Below are 21,257 nucleotides of genomic sequence, written 5' to 3' on the forward strand. Positions count from 1 at the left end.
CCAAGAGAAGTAACATGGATGCTCTCATGGGTTTATGAAGAAGAAAACGTGGCGATGTAAACCATTTTAGAGGTAACTTGATTTATGTCTTGGCAGGAAAGAGTTATGAAATTTGCTCCAGTCCCCCGACTAAATTTAATTCTGGTATTTATGTTGTTCTTACTAACATTTGCCATCTGATTTAAAATTAATAGTTAACCATTTCTTTGTCAATAGTTTTCAATGCCAGAAGGTGGCAGCATTTCAGCTGTAGGCAAAGGAATTTACATGTTGGGCTGAGAATTTCATATATTGGGATGGGCCACTGAAAGGACGACGGATGGAACAGACGATAAACGTACTGTACACATCTGATCTACTTTGTTGTTGAATGAAGCTCCGGTACTGAACTGAAACTGATTATAAAGTACATCATTGTTGTGTGTACTGGACTGTTAAGAAGCTCAGATGGACTAGCAGAGGTAATACTTTTTACAGAATAAAAATAACACTGTCTGAAATGTTCGCTCACTTAGTTCAAATCTGTACCAACCAACTACTCACATACCAATAAGGCTAAGATGCAGTATGCTCATTGTGTCTCTGTATGTCAAACATGGAGATATTTTTAAGGAAAACAATTAAACAAAAGGATTTAAATCCATCACCCACTTTTTGGGGTGGGAGAAGAGACAGAACTGCTGAAGTTCAAAAAACCTGTTATATTGCTCACAAGACAGAATGTAATAAGTGATTAGTTTGCAATGCAAACTAAATATTTCAATTATATTTGAAAGGCAGGAGCGGCGTGAGTCTGAAAAAGCTTACAGTACCACTGGAAATAAATTTCTTTTATCCTCTGAAAGGCAGTCTATTTATCCAACTATAGGAGACCAAAGTAATAGGGGTCTCTAATTATCATCCAATTATGCAATTAGGTAGAAGTTATTAAAACTGCCTAATTATACATATACAAACTCAAGAGTGGGATAGGAATGATCAAATCCAATGTTATCCCTTTCTCAAGATTCCCCCTTTTTAAGCTGAAAAGCAAATACTGAAATGTAAGCCTGAGCAGTTGTGTTCATTTTTCCTCACCACGAAAATTCACAACAGGGTCAATAAAGAAGGGTTAACCCATAACTTAAAAAGTCTAGTTGAGCCTTTATAATCATCTCACAGCAGGGCAGATTAAACATAATAACTAAAGATCTACATGAACCTCCTCAGTCAGGCTATAGGGAAGCTATTGTATTTTACTCTGTTCTGTTCTGCTCTATTCTAGCTTTTGTGTGTGTCCATTACTTGTATTTCAGTGCCTCCCTCTAGTGGAAAGAAGGGAGGGAAGGAGGCACACATGCCAGCAAAATGCACTTCATTTTACTAAGAACATTCTGTTCTTGAGTTATAATTAAGATGCTGCCAGGAACTTTCATTATGAACTCTGATTTTTCAAACATTTAGGACTTTGCCAGGAAAATAAATCTGACTTCAGCACATACTTTCAGCTAGAGTAGATCTACTTATTCCGAGGGGGGAACAAATCACATATGTTGGATTGACTGCTCTGAGCTCAGACTTTTAAATACCTACTTTGATTTTTGCATGCTATTTCTTCTAGCAAAAACACGCCTATGCTTACTACAGACTCCTGCCAAAATTAATTGTTTACCTGGACGGATATTTTAATTTTGTGGGGAAAAAAATTCATTTTGATATTAATAAGAAAGGACTCTTGGATCCAAGCAGCATCTCCCTTCAACAGATTAAAGGAACATATAAGTGCACTTTGTACTTTAAATTGTACTCCTCATTCAGCCATTTTCACTATGTTCAAGATTACTTTTTTTCTGCTCTATGGGTATTTCTGAGCTTTTAGGCAAACCAAAACAAACCACAACTCCAGTTCACCTCTGTAAGGAGAGAACTTCAAAGTGACAGTCCTTTCAGGTTTTGTTTAGGAACCTTAGCAAAAGCATTAAATACAGAAATCATTGATGTTTAATAGGAAAATACGCTTGAGAGATAAAAACCTTCTGACATCCAAAGCAACTCCACAGTTGTGACACACTTTTTAAACACACAGGGCAGTTAATTGTACTGTATGATTTTTGGAACTTTGTACTTCTGAAGGCAGCTTTAAAGTGCTTTGTCCTATTCATTTTACATCCTATAGAATGAATAGTGCACATGCAATGACATCTGGAGCTGGTAAATGCACATACCTGCTGGGAAAATGGCTATGCTTTAAAACCAACAGGGAAGTAAGATGGATGTATGGCTTTTTCTGTTATTTCTTAGAAATCCCCTACATAAAGGCCAGAGCATAACCCTATTTAAGAAGGTTCTCCCAGGAAAAGGTGGAATTGTAGTCTCCCTCCAGACTTGAAAGATGAGACCTCAGATTCCATACTGGCAGGCACTAAGGTACGCAGTCTCACCTGAGTGAATCCAAGTTTGATCCGTCTTTGTTTGAAAGTCTTGGCAAACTGCTCAAGCTCCTCAAGGTCACTGGGCTCCTCCAAGCTGGGAGTGTCGATTCGCTTTGGTGTTGACTGGCTCTGTGGAAGTGGCTGAATGGGGGTCGCTGCTATTGTGCGTGTTGGGGTTGCTGGCTATTAAGATAGAGAGCAAAGAAAAGATGAAAATCAGACTTAAAAACAAAAATTAAAGTCAGAAAAGGTGCGTGAGGTTTCTGTGAGAAAGATCAATGAATTTGACATTTCCAGCAATCTGAAAGTTCCTCCAATTTATTTACATTCCTCTCAAGAATGAGCAATCACAATCCAGAAAACTCCATTAGTATGACAGCCTTTTAAAGGCTCTGTCAGAACCAATTAAAGAAAAGTAAGAGATGGTCAACACAGCAGATAACCAACAACTTTCACTTGCTACAGAAGCTGCTCAAAGAAAGGCTGAACACTCTTACTTGATATAATTCTATCATTTATAGACAGCTTGGCATTCATCCCCTTTTAATCATTTTTAAATTGAATTTACTGCTTGTGTAAGGTGGCAGATTGTCATCAGCCCAAAAGATTCAAGTCTCCTATTTAATCTTGGAACAGTGAGCACATACAGGGGCAGAAAACGTGGCAAGTTTCCTCTAATGCCATCTCTTGTGACTGACTCAACTCTTCCAGTAAGAAAAAAAATACATTCCCCCTTTAACCCCTCTGTTGATACTTGCAACAGTAAGAATGAACATACTGGTGATACGAGAAATTAAGCACAGGCAATCTGCAGAAAATAATTCCTTTTAGGTCACACTTTTCTTCTATATAAAAGGCTAATTTTCCAGCAAGTCCACACAAGGTTCACTATTCCTGAACGCTGGCACACTAGAGCATGAAGAATCTGAAAACACCTGAGCATCATGGAAAATATTCACAGGTGAACAAAATGTATTAAGACCTGGTATTGCACAGTTCAGGCTTTATGTGCAACAGGAACATTGGAAACATGTTTTGAGTGCATAACTCTACCTTCTTACATGCCATAGATGAACTGAGATGCAGAGACAAATCGTTTACTCTAGTTAAATTCTATTCAGTTCAGCTGAGGCTCTTAAGTAAAGGTGACTTCATGCTTTTATGTCCTATGCCTAGGTCTGAAACTACAGACTCCTTCAGGGCAAATAAGAACAGCCTCAAGTCTATGCAACACTACGCTACTATGCAAAGGTCCAGAAACGGCTGTTCTAAAAGAAACGGCCTACATATAGCTGAGTCTTTACATAGCTCCTTATGTTGTTTTTCTCCTGGGTTAGTGCAGTATTTTGCAGCACACAGCAGATGGTAGAGGTAGGTCAGGATCTATAATTCCATTACTTCAGAAATAATGTGATCATATATGATCTTTCTAGGATTGCAGATACATGTGTCGCACTATAAAGCTTTTTAATATTTTTTAATTTACATTAAACATAGTGGGTAATTATTGCAATATGTCTTTACTGACTTCACCCCCTTTATATAATTCATTTTCTCTTTTTAGTTTTGATACTTTTTTTTAATCCAAGTGTAATCTTTAGTAGGGAGTCATGCTGCTAACTGAGGTCTGAACTACAGAGGTGAGACAAATTCCATTTTCCACATAGTGCATGAAAAATACTATAGGTGGTGTAACAGAAAATGCAGTTTTCTAAGACTCTGATAGACTCAGCCATCTTATTACAGACTAAAAAATTCTTATATGTAACCAAGTTGATAGGAAGATAGTGTATGATATTACATGAATATCATGGTATTTGAGAAACAGCACACAGTCATGTAACTAAACTGCACAGTAAAACCCAGAGTGAAGCAAAATTACATTTGCAGGCACGTGCAACCTTAAAATTGCTTTTCTTACAGTCTGAAAGCTTAATCATAGGGCTTTAATATTTTAACATATATCTAACAGAATATTTTAATGCATTTCTAACAATCTCTTCACTTTCACAGAAGGTAACTAATAAGACTGGCAATGACTTCGCAATAGTAGCAAAACAACTAGGCTACGATAAAGACAGATTACCACTGCAATCTTCAGAAAAAAAGGTACAATCTTCAGAAAAAAAGGTACTTGTCAGTAATCCTCTTTTTGAGCTTTTTAGGTAGCCCACACCTTGCTCCTCTGACTTTCACAAATTTGTAGATTGTCCAAGAAAGCCTTACAAGAAATCAAATGATGCTCTACTGCCATTAACTCAATATATCAATCATGGGAATATTCAGCTAAAAATAAAAATTTAGAACATTAAATGCACAAAAAGAGGCACATTAGGGTGGAAAGTACAAAACTCAAGTTACTGATACTTCAGTTCTACACTGAATCTATCTAGAAAGACAAACTCACTATTATAGCTGCAATATCTACTCCGGTAAGTAACACAAAGGGTCCATTCACTTGCAATAGTTTAAATCCCCTCAAAGCAACTCATGAACTGTAGAAATAAGCCTGACCTGCGAGGCAAGGGTGATGCTTGGCTGAGACTGCAGGAGGTTGGCTTGGCTTTGCTGAGGTAGTTGCGTTAAGAGATTCTGCGCTTGCAGGAGACCTGGAGAGAGAAAAGGGTGGGTTTGGCTTTTAAAAAGACTAAAACATGAAATGAGGTGAAACAAGGCTCTTGCTAAGTAATGAAAGTTACAAAAAATTTGAGATGCAAGCCTCCATTTCATCCCTGCATAAATATCTTCAGACTTTGGACTTTTCAGTCCAAAATCCCCACGGATTTTCCTGAAGTACATGTGGTGACAGAAGGGTAAAAGAGAGAAGTCTGTACTCGTCTCCTCTGCAGAAAGAGTTTGCAATGATCTAAGTTATCCCAGTTCTGTGTGCAGGAATCATTTATTGCCCCTTTCAGCTTGCAGATTTTGGGTAAACCTCTTCCTGTAACCAAGAGCTGACCAAGAATTAGGGAGCCATATCAAAATCAACAACTGAACGCGAATCAGATCAAATCCGACAACTGAATACTAATCAAACCCACAAATTTGGCTCCTTGATCACCCTTCTTCCTCTCCGTATCATGCCATGCCAGCTGCCTAACAAGAAGGCAACTTTCTCTGGCAAACTTAAGCAGACCACACCAGAAGACAAAACAAGCCCAGATAACCCCTTCCTGGCTGAAATAAAGCAGGAATCTTTTGGAAAAGTAATCAGAAATTAAAGCTTAGGTAAGATACTGAACACTGCTTAAATTGCACTAATAGAATAAACATTACACTGAATATACGAAAACCCCTGCTATTATGAAAAGGTGACAACTTTAAAGAACACTTGGGACTGATGCAACCAATATACACAATATGCTGTAATTTTAAAAATAAATTCTCTTACAATCCATTGTTTGTATGGTTTATTAAACCTCTCAGGAAATTGAGATATATGCTTGCATCTATATATTTTAACTAGAAGCTATCTGAGGTTTTCTTTGCATTTATAATACTAAAATTTATATATTTTTAAGAGGTAAGAATCTTGACAAAAGTGTATCTATAGTTAGTCAACTCCTTCAATTTTACTGTGAAAAATATTACTGTTATTGCTTAGGTAAGTTCTGGGTACGACTATCAATTTTGCCTATAATAATTTAAGAACTTGACTAATTAAACCTACAGTTAATAGGCATCTTCAATATACCAAGTTCCTAAAACCAGGGGGGAACGATGGCACGACAACAACAGATGGACACTAACCACTCGGAGGACAGAACACGAAGTAAGTACCACTTAAATTCTGTAATTTGAGTTTGACATGGTCAGTTCTGGCTCATCAGCTGGCCAATCAATCAGAGCACACCACTCATTACCAGCTGTCTCTTAGCAGAATACAGGTAGGGGACACAGGAATTTAGGACTTGATAAATACTGAGTAAGAAATGATGTTTTATGTGAGGTTAAGGCCATGGCAGACATGAAAAGAGGGACTACCATGGGTAGGAAGGAGAAAATGTATCCTCAAAGAGGGATATACAACTACGGAAGAATTGTCTTCCGACAGTGATATTACTGTTACTTTTTTTTTTTTAAACAAAGCGTTTAATATGTATTTTAAATAGAATGTGTTGCTATCAAAATGCTCAAGACCTACAGAATAAAGCCAGCTGCTTATGCAACATAATAGCACAGCATAGACAACTATGTAAATTTGCTTTGCAGCACATAATCAACGTGTTCCAGCTGTGTTTTTGAAAAGCCACAGTGAGGGAACAGATCAGCTTAAGGAACTTCCAAGACAGTTACCTACTACAGTTACACAGTGCTTTTTATGATACAAGTATTTGTTCACTTGAAAGGTTATTTCAGCTCCCCAATTCCAAATATTAATTAGTGAACAGTCACCTCTAAGTGAAAAGGTTTTGACCTTCATTTAGTGACAATGAATTTTAGTTGACAACTTGAAATAGAAAGGGGCAAGCCATCACACCGATACTATAGAGTGGCTGACCAACAATGAAACAAAAAATAGGCCGCCGACAGTGACCACATTTGACCTCTAGTCCACTGGTAAGACCATTGATCACAAGTTACTGACTCATCTTACGACTATAATCAGAGTAATTAGGACTGTCCTTCTGTGATTTTTTGTCCTCAAAGAAATCCCAGAGGATGTTTTTCTGGCAATAACACTTTTGCTGAAGAGCACAAGATGACTACACTCTTCCTCATTTTATTCTCACTCTTATGTTCTGAAGTAATTATCACTGAAGGACAGTATAAAATATTCTGAACATGTTTAAACTACTCAGTTTTTACATCATTTTATCCTATTTAAGAAATACTGATACAAGGTGTCTCAGGCAGAAACTGGAGAAAGAACAAGTTAGTTCAACTTGAACCTGACTGAAGTAATGATCAGGGGATGGGGAAAGCAGCTGGACTGTTTTGGCAAAGTATGCATCTCTTCCACTGACTTACAGTCTTTTCAGACAGTTGCTGTGCACACGCTTTGGACTCTTGTTGGCTTCTACGGGTGGGAAGCTGCAGTTTTGCTCTTTTCAGACCTGACTTGTACTAGTCTAAGCTTCACCTTTGTTTTTTTTCCCCAAGAAGAAACTAGTGGTCCCCACTTCGGTCCAAGATAACTTCAGTGACTTATAGGGCACATAGCAGAGCCTTTTAAATGCAGTGTAAGTCCAAAACTGCACCTTTTAAGCAGCTGTTAAGATAGTGGTGTTTCAAACTTTGCTGTTTCCTTAAGAATTCATACTGGCACCAATACTGTTTAAGATCTTTATTACCAACAAGGCTGATGGGACAAAATATATTCTCAGCAAGTTTGTGGACAATACCAAATACAGGGAGAGTTGTCAATAGGCCAGAAGTCAGGGTCTAGACACGCTGGACAAATGGAACCTCACTAACATCAATGCAGGCAAATGCCAACGTCCTGCATGGGGGCTGGAATACCCTGTGCAGCACTACAGGATGGGCACTGGCTGGCTAGAAAGCAGTTTTGCAGCAAAAAGACCTGGGGGTCTTGGAGGACAATAAGATGGACATGAGCCAGCAGTGTGCCCTTACAATAAAGACAGCCAACCACATCCTAAAAGACACAATGACATCCTGGATTTTGTATATTCAAGGCCCACCAGGGTGGCTAACAGGCTGGAACAGCCATATAAGGAATGGGTAAGTGAGCTTGTTTGTTCAGCCTTATGAGAAGACTAAGGTGAGATCCTATTGCTGTCTTCAAAGACAGAAATGGACTCTTCTTGAGGGTGCACAGCAATGAGATGCAACAGACATAAGTTGGAACATGGAAAACTCCAGCTAGATATGAGGAAACAACTTTATTTTTTTTTACCATGAGAGTGGTCAACTATTGGGGCTGGTACTTGAAGAGGTTGCAGAATATTCATCCTTGGAGATGTTCACACTCAACTGGCCGAGGTGCTGAGCAATACTACATGACCTCTAGAGGTCCCTTCCAACCTACATGATTTTTTGAATCTATAAAAACTAATATTGTACTTGTAAACTTAACTTTACAGACGTAGTTTTTCTAACCCTCTGCTCTGGGTTCTAAGAACCCAGTGGTATTATTGCATTAAATATGGCACACAAATCACCTACATGAAACTCCAAAAGAATGACTGCATGGAGGTAGATAAGAATTTACGCAAAAGTATGATGCTTTAGACGTATTTAATTTCTTTTTAATAGCTAAAGTAAATGCATCTACCATAATCCAGGACTTTTCCTGAAATGTCTATGAGTAGCACGAATAATGGCCCAAGCCAAAAAACTCTTCCTGCCAGCCAGTAGTCCCCAAGGACTGATCTGGGGTTCAGTTCTTACTGTCTAAAATTAAACAAAAGATAAAACAAACATTCAAGTGCAGATTTCTTCAGCATAATTTTTAAAAAGTTGGCCCAGAAGCATAATACATAATTCATCGCTAACTGATCTCCCAAAAGAGTGAATTTTTTCATCTAAGATGAACTTGACCGCTTTTTCTCTGCCAAAGCTGTTCATCTTCTCACAGACATATCCTGGAAGTTAGCTTGCAAGACAAAGCCATTACAATGTCATTATTTGATTAAATGAAAACAACTGAAAGAGAAGAAGGAAGGGTGTCATACCACATATTACAAACAGTGCCATTTGATCAACTTTGTTGATCACTGTTGATGGAAAGAAACTTCTGGGCACTTTGGTGTACCTCATTTTATCAAACTCAGATCTTCCAAAATGGAGACTCATAGTTGGAATTATATCGGGATCCAACACAGGAGAGAAAGTACTAACCTATGCATTCCTACAAATCTCGTCCACTGAGATGTTAAGCTACTGCATGCTGCTGCACCTTTGCAGTATCCAGGTACCCTTTAAGATCAGTTCAAGAACATGAAGCAAATGGGCTGAAGTTGGTGAACTGCGGTTTTGAAGAGTACCAACCCAGTGATCCATGCAAAGGTGCTGCCACACTACTTCAATGGAAGTCAACATTTTTACCCATTGATGCTGTTCGGATGGTTAGAAGCAAAGACTTGATTCCAATGTGGACAGTAAATATTAAGCATTTAATTCATATCTTGGTAATGGGTATTTGCAGCACAAGGGAAAAAGGTACCATTTAAATCACTTCTTCCAAGTTCTTCTTCATTCCACTTCAAGCTGTCCCCTCTAATTTGGGGAAAGAGTTTGAGTCGGCTACGTTTTATTCAACTGCTGTGTCAGCAAATATGCTGTCGTCAAGAGTCTCTTGGCAATGAAGAGCTGGGTCTCCTCATCTCCATATTGAGGGAACCAAAGCACTTTCACCTGGTTCACATAGCGTATTATTAACAAAACGAGAAGGAGTCCTGTAAGGGCAGTGCAGGTGCACAATCTCACATGAGATGAACGCTTGTGTGTTACACATTTGACGCATCTGAGAAGAAATGCAGGCAACTTCAGGCATCCTCCTCCATCCTCACCCTGGGTGAGGGAGCTGCACTCTGATTTATGGTACCAGAGGCCAGCAGGGTAGGTACCAATGTTTAACATTCTTTATCCCATTTTAAAAATGTGGGGTGTTTTGGTTTTGGTTTGGGTTTTTTTTGTTGTTGTTTTGTTTTTGTAATGATACAAGTGAAGTCTCAAAGTCTGTAGGACAAATATGCAAGAAGAGAACAGAACTGGATTTGGCCTGTTATCACCATCCCAGGTATTTTTACAATTAAAAAAAAATGAAATCATAACCAAGGTCTTTAATAATAAACAGCAATAACTTGAGAATAGGTAGGCTCAGTTTCAATGTTTAAAGCTAATTAGTAGCTTGTCTTCCACATCTGCCTTTCTGGATACTTTCTTTACAAGTACTGTTTTTAAACCTTCTTGACAATGATGCAGTCTTTTCTTAGATCTTAACAACTTCTGTTTCCAAGATTAATTTAAATGAAATGCAGCACCACTTCCCCTCTGCATTCAGATTTTTACTGATACGATTTTTATTGGCCATATCTTCTGAGTAGAAAGGCAAATGGTCATCTATGGGCAATATTTTTAAGCAGCAGCTATAATTGCAGTAAAGGATGTTGAACTGATTATCCTAGAGACAGATCTATTAGATACAAGAGGTACAAAGCCTGTATAAGGTGCTACATTCCTGCCTGTGACTTCAACAATAATATGGGGACAATAATTGCTCTGAATAAGAAATTGTTCCAAATTTCTACTTCCATTCAATCTTCTGCATATCTGCTGAGGCTTGAAACAATTCCTTCAGTTATGATGTTACCTACTACAAGCCATGAAAAACAGGAACTTTACAATTTGTTTCACGTAAGCCACTGAATAACCAGAAATCATATGGAAAAGGAAGATGACTACGTTAGACACATGGAAGTGGATTTATGGGGAGAATTTCACACCTGCTGCTGTGATCTGTAATGTGTGTTGAAGAAAGATAGCAGAATAACATCCTGATTGTTGATTAATATTTTAGGTATTGAATTTTCTAAAATTTTTCAGAAGTTGGATCTAAGCCATGATGTTCAACCCCTTCCAAGAATCTAAATATGATTGCTACTGATTGTATTACTCTGTACCCCATCACCTCTTCAAGTAAAAGAAGCTTTTCTCTACCAAATATTTACGTCTTCTATGATCTTGCTTAGAGATACTTCACTTATTTCCCTCAAAACTATTCTCTTGTATTAAAAACAATGTTTCTCATTTACATGACTACGACATGTACAAAATATGTAGTGTAGTCTGTAAAGCAACGGATTTCTTCCAGAATAGATACTCTATAAATAAATCTGAATTTTCATTTTAGTTATTAAATGTGTATATATCTATATAAAGCTGCATGCAGTACCAATGAGGCTTCCAAAAAAAATCTGAATGCCGTTGGCTTTAAAGAAAGGTCTATGCTAGTTTCTTCAGAATATTTATTATTTTAGGAAGTTGACTAATGGAGTAATAGGACAAGAACAACATGGAAAATTCAGCTGCAACAGCAAATAAAAAAATAAAAATACACACTTTTTCATAAATAATAACATACTGTTTGAGATCTTCTAACAATAACCATGAAATACTGCAAAAAGCCATACCAAAAAGTGAGATAAGGGGTATTATTACATACGTGTTGCTTTATCATTGAGTGCTCATGAAGAAAATTAGATCCATTCAAGCATTTCAGTTTGGAAGGTTGTCACACGCTAATGGCCTATGGTCAGAATACAGAATATAAATCTTCCTACATTTTTGAGCCATTCAGTTGTCCAGGCTGCACATTACCAGTAAAACATGGTGTTTCTACACACACTGCGTCACTGATGACAGCAATATGCAGGTCTTAAATTGCAGTGAAGAAATAATTTTCAGAGATGGCCCCTGGAAAAGGTACTATGAAAACCTCTTCTGGTAGTTATTCTACTTCAGAAGATTTTAAACGAACAAACAAAAAGCCTTCCTTCCTTTCTATAATGCAAACAATTCATTCTGAGAGATGAATATCGTTTGCTTCTGTTAGTTTCCTTTTTTGTGAAGCATCTTCAGAGATATTTTAGAAAACCAGCAGAAGTTAGCTGAAAAATGTAGGCAGACATTAATACCAGTAAGTTTTTCAAAACAATGCTTTTGTGCTTGCTGTTTCCTTAAAAGATAAAAAAAACAAACAAAAAACCAAAACCAAACAAAAACCAAAAACAAACAAACAAAAAAAAACACACCACAAAACCAACCGAAACCCCAAACAAGCCTATTTTAAAGAATCCTTGAACTACATTTTGGTGAAGTTTGATTTCTTCTAGAAGAATATGTTAAGCTTTTAAGTTCTGCTTTATTTTAAGAAACTAGCACATCACTAAATACCTCTATGAATAGTCTTTTAGCCATTTTCTACCAGTGCTGGTATCAAAGCTCTCCTAAATCAAGTCCTATTAAAAGAGAGTTAATTTTGACTAACCCTTTATTCAAATATGAGAGCATTCAGACAGCGAGAGAGCTTCAGCATAATTGAAAGCCAGTTCTATCCAAGTCATGGTTTATAAAAAGGAATGATGCATGAAAAAATTGAAAGAAACAGAAGAAAATGAGGTGCAAAGAGCTGCTTTATAGGACAGCCAGGCTGTGGAAGACTCTTCAAGCATAACAGTATTTGCCTTCTGAGCAAGAATCTTTGCATTACCAGACCTGAACAACTGAGTAGAGTTCATGCAAAAGAGAAAGGGGGAAAAAAGATCATTGGAGTACATCAGCATAAGAGGCTATGACTAAATGCAGTTTTCTGTGGGCATCAACAAACGCGGTGCAATCAGTACTATGATGTATTGCAACCTGAACACATTAGTTCTTAGAGCAAAGTTCCTGTGCAACACCTTAACTGGTCTGCCACACTACCACCTACCACTGCCTTGGTTTGCCTTTAGCATGTAAGCCATACCTGGCGTATCGCCAAAATATTATTTCCAAGAGTTGTTATACAAAATCAAGCGTTATAGCTCTTTTCCCAAGGTGTAATTATTATTTCAGTCTATGAGAAAATTCACTGTACCCTCTTTAGGCTTAAGGACTTTTCTAGCCTCCCACAGGACTCTTGATTTTGTAATCTTTTTCCAGTCTTAGAATTTTGAGCCTAAATTTAGCACTGACCTAATCCAGACAGCCCACACACCCTCCAGGCCTCTACCTCCTACGATTCTGCCTTTGATTTCTGGAGAGTTGTCTTCTCCAAGTTCTCCTCCCAGTAGGCTTCCTTCTTGAGAGCCTGACCCAGAAATTCAGATGCTGAAGTATTTCCCAAGAGACCTTGTTGCTAACACACATTCCCATGATATGATCTCTGGCTTGATCCTCCTTGAGAAGTGAGCTACACAAACTTTGACAAGGCTGAGGTCTAACACCCAGGAAGGGACAACCTGTTAGAGTCTCCTAATTGCAATACTGATATTTCTCCTAGGGAATACCAACAGTTACCGAAGGTGTAGGAACCACCTCAGTTTCACCTACTCCTCTAAAAAGCTATGTATGATTTTCTTTCCTGGCAAGGAGCACTTACCCTGCTGCCCCTGCGGTGTTTGTGAGATGATGAACTGTGCTGGCTGCAAGTTGGTTGTTGGATGCACCAACACAAACTGTTGCAGGTTGAGATTCTGCTGCTGAAGCTGCTGCAAGTGCTGCAAATCCTTAAGGAAACAGGGGAAGGGGAAAAAAAAAAAAAAAAAGGGGGGGCGGGGGGAAGAGAAAAAAAAAAAGAAAAAGAAAAAGGAAAAGAGCTGTGTGTTAGACATTTAAGTCAGCCATGACTCCCAATGTAACTAGATTTCCTATCAACCAGTTACATTCTAACATTTAGGGATAAAAGTGGATGTCAAACACAGCAGTCCTGCTACTGACTATCCTTTAGTCTGGCAATTTGAATTTCATTGTCCTTCATAAAACCAAACAAAAATTCTTTACCAAATAACCCAGCAAAATATTTCCAGCACTGTTCTGCTTAAAAAAAAAATTAATCTCCCTCCCCCCGAATGCAGAAATTTTCAAATACTTTAGACTTATCAGCACCCAGATTTCTCAGGCTTATTTTTTGAGGATGCAACTCTGCTACAAAATTCATTGTTGACAAATCAAGCATATTAGCTGGGAGTTAGTTTTGTTTACAACAACAACAATCCGCAATTACCATTCTCGTCAGCAACAGGAAAGCAAAAAATTGCAGATTCCTAGCTTGCACTCTCGTTCAGGTCAAATTTCAGGAAGTTGCTAACTCAAATAGTAAATAAATATATTTGATTAGTTCTGAAACAAGTTACAATAAGCTTAATAGACATGGCCATAATTAAGGTTAAAAGGAATAACCCAAAACACCGCACTATTGTAGAACCATACTTTTATGTATTTAAACTGTTCAGAACTATTAATTTTCTATAATTAAATTACTGGTCTCAACATAAATGCTAATCTCTGAGAAAGTGAATCATCAAGAAAAATGCTTCAACTTGCTCTTTACCTGGAGAATGAAAACATAGAGAACTGCTTAAAAATATTCCCCCCAAACTAGCCTGTTTCTTTTCATCTTCTTCAAATGGAAAAATAACAAGAGTAACTGAAATTTGAAAACTGAAGCACAATGTGAAGCCAGCCAACATAGCGGAGGTAATCGATGAAAACTATCTATACACATGTGTAGAATCTTTCCATCTTTCCGAGAAGAAGCTGTTTCAAAATACCCGCCAAGCAGGTAGATAAAAAGCCTGAAATATTTCCCACACTTAGAACCTCCCATTAAACAAACCAACCAAAAAAAACCTTCCCAAAAACTCTATTTCAGATAAGTTACTCAGATAGCGGGATACCTGTTTGCAGACAGATACCCTCCTCTGGGTCCAACTGTGTCAGAAGATGTTAACAAAGCCAGTTCGCTCCTAAACAGTGCTCAGTCTGCCTGCTTGAATGGAGCTGCTCGTTTTAACATACTCCCTAACTTGAGTCAGAGTGAGCCAGACTAACAAAGACCTGCTTCTTAAGGCCAGTAAAGTAGCCCCCCCACATTTTGACTGATGCAGGTTACTCAGCACTCACACAAGCTGCTCAGCCAGCAGGCGTGAAAGGCCATTCACTGCCAGCGGTGGAAATGGTGATGGGAAGTCAAGACAGACTGACAAGGATAACTTTTTATTTACACAACACAACCATTTGCAGAATATAGTTATCTGTCTACAACTGTTAAAAAAAAAAAAAACAACCAAACAAACAACTGTTAAAAACTGTTAAACTAAGACTTAAAAGTTGCAACAATCTCCTTCTGGGGAAGAAGGGTGGGGAGTGTCAGTGGGTGGAAAGGAAGATTAGGGAGGAAAAAAAGGGGAGTCCACTGATTTATGAGACCATAGACATGCATTATAAGAAAACGACTACTTAACGTGCATTACAAAGACACTAGCCATCAATCACTTAGGCGACTTGGTCATATTAAGTCAAAAGCATACAGTGTGATAATACGGTATAGACACACACCAGATGGACTGACCAAGCAATGTGCTTTAAGAAGTTGTGCTGGTTTTGGCTGGGGTAGGGTTAATTTTCTTCATAGTAGCTACCAAGGGGCTATGTTTCGGATTTGTGCTGCAAACAGTGTTGATAACACAGGGGTGGTTTAGTTACTGCTGAGCAGGGCTTACACAGAGTCAAGGCCTTTTCTGCTCCTCACCCCACCAGTGAGTGGACTGGGGGTGCACAAGGAGCTGGGAGGGGACACAGCTGGGACAGATGACCCCAACTGACCAAAGGGATATCCCACACCGTATGACATCGTGCTCAGCACATAAAGCTGGGGGAAGAAGAAGGAAGGGGGGACATTCGGAGTGATGGCGTTTGTCTTCCCAAGTCACCATTACACGTGATGGAGCCCTGCTTTCCTGGAGACGGCTGAACACCTGCCTGCCGATGGGAGGTAGTGAATGAATTCCTTGTTTTGCTTTGCTTGCACGTGCAGCTTTTGCTTTACCTATTAAACTGTCTTTATCTCAACCCATGAATTTTCTCACTTTTGCTCTTCCGATTCTCTCCCCCATCCCACCAGGGAGGAGCGAGCAAGCGGCTGGGTGGTGCTTAGTTGCTGGCTGGGGTTAAACCACGACAGAAATGGAAACTTCCATTTTATAAAAGAATGGTAAAACTTTAAAAAGCGCCTCCTAGCACAGCAGAGTGTTTTTAAAGTTGACAGTATTGTTTGCTTTCAGAAAATTTCAGAAGTACTGCAACCGTTTCTATGAAATCGAGGCCAAATTCCTTCCTAAAAAAAGAGAGAGACAACTGCTCCAGTTTTTCACAGGAACTCCATGTTTCTTCTGACTTCATATCATAAAGTTACATTGGTCAGAACTGCTACTAAAAACTCTTACTTCTTGATCCCAACGTGACAGGGACATCCACTCATTTATTCATTGATTTTCAATGCTCTACTGGTTACCTTTGCAGATTGAGCAGACTCTCCAGCACAGAGGGGGTCACACTGACTTGGATGCGAGGACTAGATGCAGAGGAAGAAACAAATAGAAAGAGTAGGGCAAGCTGACTAAGGCTGTGAATGCTGGGTGGAAGAAAAAGAAATTAAGAGAAGCTGAAGGATGAAAATAGAGGTGGATAAGAGAAAAAGTAGAAACACAAAAGGAAGGGTTGGGAAGAAATTTTTGAAGGAAAAGGTATGGAGAGAAAAACCGATAGGTTGAGGACCTCCCATACCAAAAGCAAATGAATGAACCCCCCACCTCCCAGATGACCAAGTAGATCTCAGATGATTTGAAGAAGCACCAGTGGAGATGGAGTTACATACAAGAAAGAATACAAAGGAACAGTGGCAGTGTATTTCTAAGATCAAAGGAGGAGAGCTTTTTGTTTAAGACTATAGTATTCATAACCCAGGGTACCCAGCTCAGACATGACAGCTCTTATCATCAGGCTCTTAGACTTTAATATGAGAAAACTGTTTTTAAATTGAGGCCTCAGGGATAACTGGTATAAGCAATCTTATTCTGTGCATCTCCCTTGGTAAATGGTATCTTGGCTGAGTCTTGTTTAAATACAGAAATATAATTCTGTAACACAGAATGGAAATGATACCTCCAAGGCTAATCACTCTTAAATAGCCCTACCAGCCCATCAAATTCATTTGAAATCCAACTTTATTTCTACCTTGGGAAAGTTTTATTATTTAGTTAATTGTAGCATTACAATAAATCTCCCAATAGGAACCATGCTAACAACCCCAACACTGCTCTCCTATACCGATCTTTTTTTTTCTTCCCTCAATGTTAAAATCTGTACACTAGCACAAGCACGTAGAAAGAGAAGGAAAGACTTCTGGGAAAACATGCATGTCTTCTGGTGCTGCCTAACAATTTAGAAAGATTAAAACAATCCAGCTCCTACCTCAGCAGAATAATCTGCCAAGTGCCACATCTTGACATGAGGAAGTTTTTTGGTTTTGGTTTTGTTTTAAAAGTTCTAAAGTTCTAAATTCAATGCCATTATCTCTAGTTACAACTCCAGTACAAACTTGAGAATCTCTCTCATTTTGAGGTTTACATCATATAAACACTGATCATGGATCCTGAAAACAAGTAAAGTTTACAAAGAACTCCAAAACTTGGTACAACTCTTTAGTGACAATTTAGCATCAGCCCAGCAGCAGCAGAACCATCTTACCAGACTGCTGCAGCAGATACCTTACATTAACTGCAATGCACATTAAAGAAGTCATGCTTGTGCAATTAGTTAATTAAAATAAATATGGTAATCCCCCTGCTGCAGAGACCTGCCAGTTAATCAATTATTCAAAAAGCAGCAATTAAAACAAACATTCAGCTATTTGTGTAATCAGCTAGATGTTTACAATAGCAATGCAAACAAAGCTGAGCACTGTTTATAAATTGTTGTCAAGATGGATCAAAAAGCATGGTGTTATCCACCTACAAACCTAGACAGTAGAAGTTTTCCATAAAGTATCTCAAATTATATCCAACACCTGCACAAATTATGCCCTGCACTTTCATCACCATAAGAAGCTAACAAGATTCAACCAATGCCAGAAAACAAGTGAAACTTTAATTTGTTCCCCTTGTGCTACAAATACACACTATATGGTGGCAATTACATGATCAGATGTCATTTTCCATAGAGCCTTTAGCTCATTTGCGCGCACAAACCAGACAATGCCCACTTCAGAAGTTCCTATTTAACCACACACGCCTGATCTTTTCAACTCTTCTCAAACACTTCGCTGAAGATTTTGTAAGTTCTGGAGAAAAACTCAGTACTAAATGAATAACTAAATGCTTCACTCATTTTCATAGCTTCCCACTGAAGTGGAAGAGCGGGATTAGCAAGATCTCACATATGCACAACAATGCCTTCAAAAGTATCCACAATATGGTGGCATATTTGACAAATGTAAAGGCAGAAAGTTCAAGGTCCAAATTTTATTAATATGAAATTTTAATGCTCTGCGCTTCAGTAAAGCAGACCTTGCTATCTTAAGCTGCACACCTGGAAGACAAGAGGCACACACCTGTGGATCACTTACATTTAGGTTAGAAGATTCCCATATCAAATGGGAACTCTGTGACAGATGCATGGAGAAATGGAGCTAACCGTCAGCTTCCTTGACAAGGACATTTCCCATTCTTTTTTTGAAATCTGTCTGTATTATTGGCTACAGACATAGGCTTAACACAATTAAGAGATGGTCTTGGGAATTACAAGTTTCCTTGAATGCTACATCCTTGAGTCATCTCCAGATCATGAGAGTGAAGTGGGATCCTTTGCTAAAAGAAGTATTAATATCTGGTCACATGACTCATCACAGTGCACCAAGAGGCTCAGTGTGAGGGGTCTGTGGGCAACAGCAGTACCGGCCTTTTAATGTGGGATGGCATCACTCTGGCCTCTGTAAGGACAGCCAGAGAGGTCAGAACTTTTAGACCAACACCACAGAAGTTTGCCACTTCAGCTAATAAAAATCTGATAGCACAACCAGGCTGTTATTCAGCTAGTGGACTAGCACAATAAAGGAATAGCGCATTTCACCAAGGAACTTCACCGAAAATTGCGACACTTCCATTCTTTTACTCAATCAGCCCTCTTGTTCACAAGTGAAAATAGTCTGAATAGAAAGCGTCAGACAGTTTTAAAGAACCTGCTCACTGTAAGAAGTAGCAACTTTGGAGATTACATACCCAACAAACTTTGCATAGCTAGACTAATCAAAGTGAAATATTATGTACCGAGAACCTTAATCTATGGGAAGATGGACCTCAGGATCAGCAACACAATCATCTACTAGTAGTACTCAAGATGCCTATGCTGTACATTCGGTTACCCTTGTCCAGAAGTCTAAGGAGTTTCCACACTACATATGCGAAGTGTAAAGTCAGTGGCGCTGCATTCTCCACACTGAATTAAGCCAATCCTGGAAGACCCAGGAGGATCTTTGCTGCTCCTAGTAAGCAGAACTTCCTTGGCAAGCAGTTCATCAGAATTAAGAATTAACGGGTCTTTAGCAGCAGACCATAAAACTGGACAGATTCCGACACCAGACTCATTCTGGCAAGTTTTTCTCTAGACACACAAGAGTGCCCATTCTTTGTCACTGAACTCTGAGCATTAAGCACCGAGCCAAAATAGCACACAGACACATGAAGTCAAACTGCCTTTCTTCAGCTCTACCATTTTGCTGTTTAGATCTAACAAGCATCCTTTGTGATACATAGGTATCCCTTCCCATCCATACAGGTCTCGACAAGTGTCATTTCTATGGGCATCTTTCTATAGCCCTTTTTCTCCTTTCTCAAGCTAACTACAAGGAGGAAAATTCAGAAAATACAGCATCTGGTCAGATTCTGGAACAAACTTAAAAGCCCAGTGGAATTGATGAGCAGCTGGTACGCATTCTTTGCTAAAACTATCAACTTCAACCTCATCAGCTAAGGATGCATTAGGAAAGACTAACAGTACTCAAGAACTCTAAAAACTCACTGAATAAGGAATAAAAATATTATTTGAATGATGCCATTAGTCAAACCTCGTTATTTTCCACCCTCTCAAGCCTCAAGGCTCACCTGTGCAATCTGTATTGGCTGAGATAGAGGGATCTGCGTCATCGGCGTTGCAGCAGAGGCCGAGATGGTGGCACCAGCAGCGCTGTGCTGCTGACTGGCTGAATGCTGCACTGCAGCCGCCAGCAACTGTGCCTGCGCCTGTTGTAGCAATAACTGTTGCTGGGCTGGCGTCAACGTGAGCTATAAATAATTAGAAAACACAGCCATTAATAATGGAAAGAGCCACTTCAGCTACAAAGTCATTAGCTAGCTCATTACTAGTTATATTAACCAGACATTCCCAGAACTATTACTACAGTTCAGCCAGTAACTAGCCAGTGACTCTGGCCTTAAGTAAGGACAGCTGACTACTCAACACAGCGTAGGAACCAACCTACCACAGGCCTGACATAAACCAATCTGCACAAACACAAATATTTGCACTTACTGTAACCTACAGAACCTAACTTTTCTCCTAAGTTTTCTTCGCAACTCTACCAGGAGGTTCAGGAAAAAGGTAACTAAGTAGCAAGCAAAAGAAAAGAATCAGTATTGCCAGGATTTGAAAGGAAATTTACACCCAGGAGAACAGCAAGTGATTAGCCAGATGAATGAGAAGCAGGAATGCTGGCTATGGCTACTGAACAAACTGATAACACCCCAGCTGCTTCACATTAGCATGAATCCCTGCCATATTCCATCATTTCCATTATGCCCTAAGATATAAGTAAAGAACATGAGCTCCATTTGTTTCTCTCCAAGTCTCCCCATCTGCTTTTTTTTTTTTAAATAGAATAGAGTTGGCAAGTTTACATCCCTTCCCTTTCCCAAACACGCATTATCTCTGTGAAACAGGTGGCAGCAGTCTCTCCTTTACATGTAAATGAATCTTGATGCCCATATTTACTACAATCCATATCTGCACAGGCCTGGAGTTTTGAATGTTTCACTACTGCAGACAATCATAAATTAAAACAAACCAATATTTTTTGAGAATGAGAAAAATAATAAAATATGCTAGGTTTCAATAACATGTTAAAACACTCTCACTTCTAAAACTTTCAAATGTAATTAACCAAAAACTAAATAGGATGTTTATTTACACACTAGCATACAAGAAGATTTAACAATTGAACATGAAATTAAGACATCATTTCATTCAAGTGGAGAGATGATCTAACCTAATACTTCAAATCACAAATACATTGTTGGAGCAACTGCCCTAAATTCCTTATTAACATGCAAACTCTTAAAACTGCAA

At 38.7% G+C, this 21,257-nt stretch overlaps 1 protein-coding gene across 12 annotated transcripts in view; it reads right to left on the bottom strand.

Annotated features, from left to right (window-relative positions):
- The window catches only part of POU2F1 (POU class 2 homeobox 1), a 123,200-nt gene that overhangs the window by 24,936 nt on the left and 77,007 nt on the right, over positions 1–21,257 (bottom strand). For 8 of the 12 annotated variants that reach the window (XM_087758005.1, XM_087758003.1, XM_087758008.1 and 5 more), the window contains 4 exons: positions 20,018–20,197; positions 13,459–13,585; positions 4,926–5,020; positions 2,421–2,594 (listed from right to left, as the gene is read on the bottom strand). In XM_087758005.1, the coding sequence (XP_087614131.1) occupies positions 2,421–2,594; positions 4,926–5,020; positions 13,459–13,585; positions 20,018–20,197 (576 nt within the window). The remainder of the gene's footprint in view (positions 1–2,420; positions 2,595–4,925; positions 5,021–13,458; positions 13,586–20,017; positions 20,198–21,257) is intronic. The other 4 variants (XM_087758006.1, XM_009467665.2, XM_087758013.1 and 1 more) reach the window with 3 other exon arrangements.

This window comes from Nipponia nippon, unplaced genomic scaffold, assembly GCF_047370975.1.
Source record: "Nipponia nippon isolate SJK-2023a ecotype South Korea unplaced genomic scaffold, ASM4737097v1 scaffold_2, whole genome shotgun sequence".
NCBI classification, from domain to species: Eukaryota; Metazoa; Chordata; class Aves; order Pelecaniformes; family Threskiornithidae; genus Nipponia; species Nipponia nippon.